Below are 12,072 nucleotides of genomic sequence, written 5' to 3' on the forward strand. Positions count from 1 at the left end.
TTCTCAGCAGGGTTGGTTCTGTCCTAAGGGACCTGTAATACAATGACGGTGCCCTGACCAGTATACACTACCGTCCACCACTAGCAACCTGACCGAGTCCAACCTTGAGTGGCCCACGCTACTAGTGATGTACGTCCTATAATGACCAACCATTTGGCAATGGTTGCGCCGGTCACGAAAACCACTTAGATCCGAGGCACACACATACACATACATTTGACCATAAAAGTTAATATGTATAGTAAGCCCATGGCCGTTATCCCACATGTACCGGTGTACCATGTCATATGATGCAATTAGTCTTATCTGTATTTTACATGCATGCTTTTACAAGTCTCATCATTATCTTGTTAACCAACATACGCTTTCACAAAAGAGAGTTCACTGTAGTTCCAAAATGTATTTCATGAAAGTTGCAAAATATGCATATTTGAAATATATAAAATAATTGTGCAATGCAGGAAAAGTAACAAGTATTCATATGAGTTTGTACTCACCCGGGTCGTGAGGCTTCTCCATAAAATCCCTTTGAGTCTTCATAAACTCAAATATTGTGAAAAGACCTATCATTAGTTCTAAGTCCAACTAAAACGAACCTAGAACATCAAAACAGAGACTATCGGACGATTGGTCCAAGTGGCATTCCCTAGAATGCTTCGGGTCGTACGTCCGGACTCAAGGCTGTACGTCCGCCTAGAAAGTTCAGGTCGAACCTCATTTGTTCCAAACGTCCTCATATCCTCCCAAATTGGTTCTAAAGCTACACAAAGGATTTCTAGGACCTTCCTATCTTAACACAATGCCTCCATGCATAAGAAAATACGTTCCACAAAGATGAAAGGCTAAACCAACTTAAACAAAGATTAAATGCACAATCTAGCTAGAAGCTCAGACCAATAACTAAGCTAGTCTAGAATAGCAATAAAACAACTAAAGAGAAAGTTTAAGCGTAGAAGGTTACCTCCTTGAAACAAAACCTTCAAGAATCACCTCTTTTTCTCTAAGAACTCACCACACTCACAAAACACTCACATAGGGATTTCAGAGGGCTTAGGGACGAAAATGGAGAGTAAATGGGCGTGTAGGGGTGGGGTATTTATAGGTGAAAAAAGTTGTGAGCATTGCAAGGCTATTCTGAAAAGCAGCATACATATAGTACTATAAGGGCGTACGTCAGTGTACTATTTACCTAGCGGACCAAAGGCTGCATTGTACGTATGGCCATTAACCAGTGGTCAACCCAAAAGTTAGCGTATGTCCGGGTGGTCCCCTATGCGTACGTTCGTGTACTATTTGCAAGCGTACGTCTGCGTGGTCCCCCATGCGTACGTCCGGTGTGAAAGTCTGAAATTTCTAAAATGCCCTCTCAGCTGTTCCTAGTGACCCAAAACCCAAATTAACCTTCTAACTAAGCTACCTAAGCTTAATTAATTATTTGGGCCACTACACATACACATAGTGAAGCATAATATACTAGAAAACCAAGAAATAAGTAAGCGTTTCTAAAACGTTTGAAAACCACTTTTTTTACAGGTAGTTGAGGATAAACAACAAAACACTGTTTTCAAATGTTTGTTAAACAACAAAATAAACAATCATATATGTATATAATAGTCTGAATACAGAAAATCATGCAATCAATCATATATGGCTAAAATGCTCAATTTTTTGCTTTATAAACACTTTATTGTTTATCATAGAAAAGACAAGGTCACAAAGGAATTAAGACTAACTAAATATTATGAAGTAGAGAAACAATTCCAGTAAAAATGCCACCTAGTATTCCTATGTATGAAACTGCATCCAAATCTTAAAAAGAAGATGAACTAAAAGGCAGCATGTGCAAAGACAACCACTAGACCTCCAATGAAGATCATCCAAATGTTCTTCAAGTTCATCAAGAACATGAAGTATGCAAAGATGATGATGAACAATATGGTATGAGTGTTGACTCATACTATGAGTTTGCAAGTATGCTTGAGCTTCAATTGCTCAGCCGCACACTTTTGGAAGAACGGATGTACTTTCCTACGCCTCAATGCTTAGCAGAGGCCGAAGTTATATGTAAGTAATCTAACTTATATGTTTGTTCTTGAATCTTATCATGTTTGTCTTGAGGGCTAAAGGTCTTGGGAATTGTGTTTTATTCCACTTGTAAAAAGTAAAATTTTTTAAATTTACGCAATCGATCCCAACAATGAGATCTTGCTGAGATCTCAATCTTGGAATATTGACATTTTTTCAGAACATGTTAAATGATAAAATTATACAGTTTTTGTCACTTTGTTTTCTCATATAGACACAACAACATGAAATTTTTCAGAACATGTTAAATGATAAAATTATACAGTTCTTGCGTCTACTTTTCTTATCGTGTAACAGAGTATCTATGAAGGGTCTGATAATGCTGAGATATTCTATAAAGAGTTTGATAATGCTGAGAAAGACAAAAATGAAAAATTATGAAACATATGATCTGATAATTGGATTTAGATATGACGAGAAAGAAGACAAAAATTACTTAATAAGAACAACAACAAAAAAAAACATATGGAGAAATGGGGGATTACATGGATATGGGAGGATTTCCCATGATTTTAGTCTTCTTGCTGGAGGAAAAGAAAATTTGGGAAAGCGGTTAATTTTTTGACTTATGTTCCTACATTGGTGGCAAAAGTCACTTAATTAATTTTCACAACTTATGTTCCTATTGCTATAACAAATAACAATATACTTTCACTTGCTCAAATCTCCATCTTGTATATGTCATTTTTTTTTTTTAGAACATATTAATGATAGAATTGTACAATTTCTAACAATTTGTTTTTTCATAATTCTAGTAATTCCCCCATCAAACTTAAAAAAAAAACATAAATAAATAAATAATTATTTGATAATTTGTTTTTATTTTAACTTGCAAATTTTACTATCAACTTGACAGGTACTTTCAATGTTCATGTTCTCATGTCTACTTTTGTTATTGTATGACGGACAAGTTATGAAGGGTCTGATAATGTTGAGATATTCTATAAAGAGTTTAATAATGTTGAAAAGGAAAAGAAATAGAAAATTATGAAACATGCAATGTGATAATTAGATTTGGATATGATGAGAGAGAAGAATTAAATTACTGGGTGATGAAAAGAAATCATATGAAAAAAATTAGGAAATACATGAATATGAGAGTATTTCTCGTGATTCTAGTCTTCTAGCTCGAGGAAAAATAAAATTGATAAAGCACTTATTTTTTACGACTTATGTTCCAGTGTTGGAGGCAAAAAACCACTTAATTAATTTTTGCAACTTGTTTTCCAATACCACTTTGAATTATTATTATTATTATTATTATTATTATTATTATTATTTAAAAAAAATACACTTTCATTTCTAGTATTAAGATGGACCCTATTGTTCTAATAACATTCACAAATATGTTGGAGATGAGATCTTGCTGAGATCTTGATTTTGGTATATTGACTTTTTTTTGGGAACGTGTTAATGATAGAATTACAAAATTTCTGCCAGTTTGTGTTTCTCATAATTCTTGTAATTCCCTCATTAAACTTTTTAAAAAATATATTTAATCATTTTCTCTTAGTTTAACTTGAACATTTTACTATCAACTTGGCAGGGACTTTTTCCATGATTCTAGTCTTCTAGCTTGAGGAAAAGTAAAATTGAGAAAGCACTTAATTTTTACGACTAATGTTCCCTATCGGAGGAAAATATTTTTGCAACTTGTTTTCTAATAATACTTTGAATAATAGGTTTTTTTTTTCGGTTTAAATACCCTTTCATTTCCAATACACTTTCACAAATATTGATGGAGATGAGATCTTATTGAAATCTCACCCTTGCTATATTGATTTTTTTTTTTTTTTTTTTTTTGGAACAGATTAACAACAGAATTACATAAATACTGCAAGTTTGTTTTCTCATAATTCTGGTAATTCCCTTATTGAACTTAAAAGAAAAACAAAAAATTATTTGATAATTTGCTCTTAGTTTAACTCAGATTTTACTATCAACTTGGAAAGAACTTTCAATTTTGTTCTCGCGTCTACTTTTGTAGAATAAACAAAGTGAAGAAAGTTTAACCATGGAGTCGCATGAAATACAAAAAACTTCCACTTTTAAAATTGAAATGACGACAAAATTGCTAGTTCTGCTAAATTCATAAGCCATGAATTGTGCAAGAGCTTTAAGTTACTCTCTAAATGGAACTGAGCTATTATCATTTGATGTCATCCAAGCAAAGGTTAGCAGGAGTTAATTGACGAAGAACGTAGAAAGTATAAGAAGATATGGCAATGCTTTTCTTGCTTCGTTTGTTTGTACTCCTTGCCTGTGCTTTCTTGTATCATACATGAATCTAACTGGACACTAAAATGTACCGAGATTATAAACCCAACTCATCTCATAGAAGCATGAAGACATGAATCTAAAATCGTGCATTGCTCAACACATCAAACTAGGGCTGACAATTTTGACACAACCTGAGAACCCAACACAAACAAGACACAAAAAAAAAAAAAAAAAGTATTGAGTTTGGCCTTATCGGGTTCGGGTCTTAATCATGTCTACCCGATTAAGACCCGGTTATTTTTATGTCTAGTGGGTCGACCCACCAGGCCCGGTTACTATTCAGATCTGGTGGGTCGACCCATCAGACCCGTTTAAAAAAAAAAAAAAAAAAAAGTAAAAAAAAATCCTAAACCCTAAAAGTCGCAAATTGATCGCACATATCCCAAATCCCAATTGCTCCCTCTTCTTCCGAGCACACCCAGGATAAACCATAATCAGCAATCAAGTGATGTTATCCACGAAGATGACGTTGCGCTCTCCAAGTTCCTCGCATCCTATTCCAGTATTACCTAACGCATCAAATCAGATTTCAGCCGACTGCCCAATGCCGACACAGCCCCCAACGCAGCTGCGCCTCTCTCTCTCTCTCTCTCTCTCTCTCTCTTTCTCTAAAACTCTCTTCACAGTATCATGCTCAGCTTAGCCTCCTCAGTCCTCACCAATAGACCTACGGACTCTTTTTCTTGGATTGAACAGTTGTGCCTCTCTACACTCTGTCTCCGACCCATATTTACACTGCTAAACATAAGACATCAATGTTTTGACGTTTATTTTGATTGTAAACACCCTCCCAATATCGCGTTGATTGTAATTTGTAAACTCCCTCCCAGTATCGCTTAGATTGTAATAACAGAGCATAATGCTTTGTTTTGAATTTTTGTTGTTTCCCATAAGAGCTTTTTTGCTATATCTTGATTTCTCTAAATAATGTTTAGTCATTTTTTCTCCCAAAAAAATAAAAAATGTAGCAAGTTATTTTAATCGTGTCGAGTCGTGTCTACACAATATGACCCGATTATTTTAAACGGGTAGTGTTAGGTTAGCCGGCTATTTTTCGTGTTATAATCGTGTCAGACATGCTAACCCGTTTAGCTAAACGGGTCATGTTCGTGTATAGGTTAATCGTGTAGGGTCCTCGCGAGTCGTAATCGGGTTGTGTCAGATACCTGTTTCGCCAACCTTGATCAAACATGCAGACTAAATTTGTAATATATACAAAAAGGTAAATAATCATATTAGCACTTCTAAGCTCCTCCCAAAAAATAAAAAAAATAAAAATTCCTCCCGTCTCTTGTCGTGAAGCATCTTCCAAATTGAACACCTGGTGCAGCCTCCTATAAAGATGACAAAACAAGCCAATTTGACATACTGACTTAAGATGATACATCTGGTTATCTTTCCCCTAACTTCAATGATTCAAGAAGAGCTGACTCTTCCTCCTGCAATTTTGATCAAACAAGCCAAATCATTCATTTAGCCCAACATCAGTACGAAAAGAACGAGTTTGTGCAGAAGGCTGAGACATACCACCAACGCATTAAATTCAGTCTCCTCGTCTATGGCGCTTATAACGGCTGGGTCCTCCAGGAGATCCTGTTTCAAAGAATAAAACCAGTGTGCTCGTAAGAGCCATCATCCATTAATCCCCAGTTCTTCAAGACCTTGTGTAAATGCTTAAGTTGGTATTGCTCAAACACAAGCTCAAATGGCACTTCTTCCCCCATAAGAACGGGGTGGAGGGTGAGATTGTAGGTTTATGACTCACTATGTGTGCATGCTTAACTTCCAGAAAAAATGCTTAAAGACAAACAAGTACATTATTCAGCAAGCAATTCTTCCTGAATGGTTTACTGGGAACATACAGCAGAACATCCCAAGTAATCAAAGATGCACAAACACGTGGGAATGGACACACAATGCTGTCTACTGAGTCAAGCTCAAAAGATCCAAAACATTCTTTGGGTAGTGTAACTGGGGCAAAGAATGTTACACGTACACTAGTGCAAACAATTTCCAGTTCTGGGTCCAAAACAACATCTAGAAATGAACTAATCTGTTATGGTTTTATACTAGGCAATCATAAACCAACGGCAAAATGTGTGTTTTGTGACCAAATGGTTAAGCTGACGTATTCCTTTAAGTGGCTTGTGATAGTTGTCACCTGCCATAACTAACCTCATCAATGTTGATCCTTGTGAAAGCAGGCACTTCTCCATACCACAGATCTTTTTTTTCTCTTTTTTTTTTTTTTTTTTTTTTTTTTTTTTTCGATAAGTAAAAAATATATAAATCTTACATAACAAAGAGCAACTTCATGTAATTATAACCTCAAAAACTTTGTATTAACTGATCTTCAGTGGAAACCATGGGGCACCCAAAATCCCCACAGTACTGACATAATTGGTACAGACGTAATATTTTGAAGAACCAAGAATGAAAATTATACTGACAGAAGTCTTGATATGCAGGCAGGAACATTTAAACTCATAATAAGATTGCTTAGTAAACAAAATTTCTTCTGAAATGAATGGGATTATTACTAGCTAAAAGAAATGAAATTACTTACATCATCTGCAATTTGCAATACCCCATTCTGATTCTGCATAAATAAAAAATCAACCTGTATTAGCTCTGTTCCCAAGTCACGCACTATCTAGGCCTAGTCTTAAGCAAACCATATAGCTCTTTCAAAAATAAGAACATTTTAGCTGACCATATTGACAATTTGTTTTTTTTGGCCAGGGGGAGGGGACTTCATCTTGAAATATAGCATATAACCTCTTTTCCTTCATTTTTTTCCCCAGAGAAAGAGGGAACAAAATATTATCAATCACATGGAGGTTCAGCTTGTGTAGGGCTGCAACACTAGTTCCCTTTGATAAGCATAATAAAATTTTGAAGGTACCTTAACAGCCACAAAAAGAAGCGGATCGGATGGCGTGTAAATCATGTAAGGTGCACCATCCTGTAACAAAAGAATGACAGATTAGAGAGGCAGGGAATAACCAGCTAAGCTCATAACTACAGATTGTCAGTCATCACATATATGCACATAAATATATCTAGAAAGCACCGATACTAACATGAGATATGAGTAAATGCGATACAGCTATGACAATACAGGGAATCTTAAAAAACTAGGAGACAATTAACACAGATACGATAATTAAGTAATTAATAAAACTATATTTTTGGAAATCTAATGCCAATTTTAGGCTTTAAAAATATTCCCTATATCCACAATAGATATTGTGATTTTTTGGCTATCTTAATATAGATGAAAGTCTTCAAAAATAAAAACATTTATCCGTTTTAACTTTACATATTGCCCTGTTATTTAATCATGAGAGAGGAGGAGAGAGAGTCGGGATGAATTGTGAGACACAGATTAGCACTAGCGACAAGGCTCTGAAGAGGAAAAGATACAGATGGCACAAAAGAGATTTGAGAAGTTCTTTATCTTCTTTACCTCAATTTAAGGAGAAGCCACATACTACATGTATCATTAGCATATCAGAACCATTTAGTTTTTATTTCCCAGACAAGTATCAAACACATAGACACTCCAGGTATTTTGGGGTATCCATGATTCATAGAAATAGATTTAAAAAAAAAAAAAAAAAAAAAAAGATATAAAAAACGTTTCTACAAGGTTGTCAAACCCATATAATAGAATGGCATGAAAATGCTAGAACTATACAACCATCAATGATATTTATAACTACTGACAACAAATTTCTCTTTCAAAAATCATAGCACCTAATCTTTTAAATAAATTGTTCTCACTGGATGCTAAAATGTTGCAGTAGGACAGATTTAGGAGCTGCAAACAGTTGAGGAAAGAAGTTAAGGTTGTAGATTGAGTTAGGGTGTCATAGGACCAAGCTTAAGAAAAAGTGTTGCAGCTTGAAGAATACTGATTGCTGGAAATTTCTTGCAGCAGCTACTAAAGGTATCCGAGCATTTAGATTGAAAACACCCATGGCATCTGAGCTCCAATCCAGAACAAAAATCACTTCTATATCTATCTATGTATGCTTTACTGAAGAAGATAACAGTTGCATAGGAGAAAATATTGATATGTTAACAATTCCCACAGAAGCATGCAAGTCAGTTGCTCCAACTTTATATTTTTAACCTATACAAAACATACAAGTTTGTCTTCATTTCTTAAAAAATTAACTGTTCAAATCTTTTTCACATATACAAAATATACAAGTTTGTCTTCATTTTAAAAAAATAAAATAAATAAGAATTGTTCAAATAATAGTATCACAATACCAGATGGAAGCATGTGATTTCTACACCCTCGGTTGGCAAGCCATCTATATCTTGCCCATCATCTGCAAAATAGTAAGTATCCTATGAGAAAAGACAATCACACAAAGACCTTAACTTGGAAATTGTTGAATATGATCATAGTCTAAGAAATGGGAAGAGGGTGGAGGGGGCATATAGATAAACAAAACACACTTATATGATTCAGGGAGAATGAATTAGTTAAAAAAGAGAAACTATTGCCTGTACGGAAATCAAATATGCCATCCTCTGAGTAGCAAAAACCTCCACGTGCTGTATAACAAAATCTGATAGAAGACAAAGAAAGAACAAAATGACATAAAGACATCCACGAGAATAGTGACGTTCCAAATAAGCAAAACTACACCATCATACCCACTATGTACAAGATGCATATGTATTTTGGCAAGAGCATAAGCAGCTGATGGAAGAATGGCTTCAACTTCTTCATCGTTGACCTAAAATGCAGAATATATTGATTACAAGGATGTGGAATAGAAAGCTTACGAAAGAAGAGGAAGACAGTGAAACATTGCTCAATAGATCTCAATGCTAACCACTAAGAAAAAAGAAAAGTAATTTTTTTTTTTTTTTTTTTGGAGGGGGGAAGCTATGAGCTAGTTTTCAACTAAGAACCAAAGCATAAAAATGAAGAAATGAATTGCATCCTTGTAATTTGATAATCTATAAAAACATCCCTAAGGAATGACCGGGCTTATGTTTGAGCACGGTGAATCACTTCATGCCAGCCTATAGCCAATAGACTTTCTGGCCTCATTAGAATAAAATATGTAATTGATTCTTCCCTATTTGTTCACAAAATTATGCCCATGGGAGCTCATTATTCATTTTGAGTTCATGTAGGAACAAAAACAGAGAATCAGTTCCTATTTTTCCACTTTTTGAGAGCCGTGTCCTCCCTCCTTCAACTCGTTCCAGGCATGGGATGTCTTTTTCAAAGAAAAGAATGTCTACCGTTGACCAGATGAGAGATTTGAAAAAGAAAAATTGAAGGCCTTTTTCTTGCTTCGCTGTCATGCTTGTTCTATGAGTTGACTACTCAATTGGGGAATACTCCTTAATGTCATATACTGTCTGCTCAAGGCTCACCCAATCAAAAGCTGTGGCAGTTGGGGAGTTTCAAGAAGACCAATGAGCACCCATTGATCGAGTTGGGGACCTTATCTCTACCTTCTTTCAGATTGATCAAGTAAAATTAAATCTAGTACACGTACTTAAAAGACTTATTTTGAAATTAAGATAAGAGTTATACAACTGTCAACTGGTAGTTAAAAGCTCATGCACCAGATACTTTCTGTAAAGAAAATTCTCAGCAAGGACTCGATACAAAATAGAAATTGTAATAGCTTCAAATGCATTAGGTCTTTATTTTTTCTTTCATTTTTCTGTTCTTTTAGCTTTGGGTCAATGATTACAGAAAATAACAACACAAGGCAGCATAACTTTAAGTTTCAGTTACCCATCATATGATATAGTCACGATTTCCATTGAAGCCTAAATTTCTCAGTAGAAATGAAAAGAAACAAACCTCTTCTTGGATGATTAATCAAGCATGCCCTAAGTCCTTCAGAGAATTTCTGAGCTAATACCTAACTTTTATGGATAATAACAGTCAAGACATCTTACAAAACTATCATAACCCCTATTTCTAAGAGGATTGAAACCATCTTGATGAAATGGAAGGTGTATGGAGATTTTAAAAGTCCATCGTGAGTTTCTCGACATACCAAAAGGTGACCTTGAAGAAAATAATATTATTTAGGGAAAGAAGCATCCTTTGGTTTTTAATAAATTTTGATTACTTATAAAGAAAAAGACATCCAGAAAATGTTCTAGCATCAAAACTTGGAAAATCATTTATCAAATCAAGTCTGAAAAAAGCAAAAACTAAACTAAAAATTTAAGGTGGAAGAATAAACATACAGCGGACCACCCATCAATGTTCGTGCTCTTTAATATCTGTACAGGCCTGCAGCAATTATCTGCGGGTTAAATATCAAGGAAAAAATAATATAAATTTGAATATGCCTTCTGAATATACGGTATACATAGAAGCAACATTTCTTACGTGTCAACCGGGCACAGCAGCATGCATTCATTCTCTTGAGAACTTCTGAATACTCTCCTTACAATGCACTCTAATGGAAGATTATTAGTAGGATCAACCTGTCCATGAATTCTTTAGAACCTTCAAATTTATGAATCCAAAAAGCCAACAAAAACGTAGTAGTCCATCACTTCTTACAACCAGTTTCATTAAAAAGTAACTTATCTACAACTAGCATTACTCATTTTCTTTAATAAAAACAATAAAGAGCATTGGCAAGAAAGAAAAATAATTCATACTCCATTTTGAAATTTTCACCTAACCCATCTTTGATTGATGCCACAACGCTCTATTCATCCTTTCATACTAACCAGTAAACACACACACAAAGTAGGCTAGTTGGGCTCCAAATCAAAACTGAATTGGTGGAAGAGCAACAAACAAAATAGATATACAATGACCAAAATGACGCAAACAGAAACAAAGGAAGCATGAAGTAACTCACAACGGTGACAATTCGCTTCGCCGGATCGGAAGCCATCACAACCCTCCCATGATCATCCACCACGAACCCAGCCGGCGGTTTCGGCAGCGGCATCGGCTGATACGGCAAGGACCGGCCATCCGAGCTCAAACCCTCCACACCATCATCACCATCCACATCATTATCAACAACACCCAAATCACGCACAACCTCAACATCGCTCAAATTCAAACCCTCGGAAGCACCGCCACTGGCCTTACTCTTTTTCTTCTTCTTATTGGATGGTCGTTTCTTGACCGGACCGGTCTGGGAGTTGGCTGCCCGGCATAGAGTGAGACGGAGCGTGGCGGTAGGACTGGGATATGGGATTGGGAGTGAGATTGAGGTTGGGAAAGGAAGGAGTGGGTGGTGGTGGAGGTGGAAGGAGAAAAAGGAGAGGTTTGAAGAAGAGGGCGCTGCTGGGATGGTGGAGATTGAGGAGGACATGGTTGAGTGTAGTGTGTGAGTGTTGGTTGCTAATGCCATGGAATCTGAGAATGGGGGAGGTTGGGCGGTAGAATATGTTATTTGTTGTTATTTGTGTGAAATGGATTGATATTGGATATTTTCTTGTTGACACAACAAAACTGGAGCTGAAAAATGCCGAAAAATAAATAAATAAAGACAGGAGCTGAGGTTTAATTAATGGGTTCCAAATTCTTGATATCCTCAAATCCCTACATTCTCTAAAACCCTCGGTCCCTCACCACCACCGCTAACACAGAAGACATGTCATCAGGCCCTGGTATTACGCTCCAACTATCGTATTCTGTCCAGCCAACGGCTCATAATCTGCCACCTAATTAAACGTCTTTTT

The 12,072-nt window shown here is 35.8% G+C and overlaps 1 protein-coding gene across 1 annotated transcript; it reads right to left on the minus strand.

Annotated features, from left to right (window-relative positions):
• Positions 1 to 5,545: 5,545 nt before the first annotated feature.
• LOC132165412 (BTB/POZ domain protein TNFAIP protein) lies at positions 5,546 to 11,854 on the minus strand. Its single transcript, XM_059575957.2, has 10 exons — positions 11,238 to 11,854; positions 10,754 to 10,851; positions 10,609 to 10,654; positions 9,040 to 9,122; positions 8,887 to 8,951; positions 8,647 to 8,708; positions 7,271 to 7,330; positions 6,932 to 6,964; positions 5,893 to 5,958; positions 5,546 to 5,804 (listed from the first exon to the last, which is right to left on the minus strand). Exons 1-10 carry the CDS (start codon positions 11,739 to 11,741, stop codon positions 5,757 to 5,759), a joined length of 1,065 nt encoding a protein of 354 aa, XP_059431940.2. The 5' UTR covers positions 11,742 to 11,854; the 3' UTR covers positions 5,546 to 5,756.
• Positions 11,855 to 12,072: the final 218 nt, after the last annotated feature.

This window comes from Corylus avellana, chromosome 11 (assembly GCF_965113065.1).
Source record: "Corylus avellana chromosome 11, dhCorAvel1.hap1.2, whole genome shotgun sequence".
Lineage (NCBI taxonomy): Eukaryota > Viridiplantae > Streptophyta > Magnoliopsida > Fagales > Betulaceae > Corylus > Corylus avellana.

Coding starts and splice junctions, on each gene's coding strand:
- LOC132165412 (XM_059575957.2), bottom strand. CDS start 11,741: ATGGCATTAGCAACCAACACTCACACACTACACTCAACCATGTCCTCC. Junction 9,123..10,608: donor ACATTGATGGGTGGTCCGCT/GTATGTTTATTC, acceptor TCTGCATTTTAG/GTCAACGATGAAGAAGTTGA. Junction 8,952..9,039: donor ATGCATCTTGTACATAGTGG/GTATGATGGTGT, acceptor GTCTTCTATCAG/ATTTTGTTATACAGCACGTG.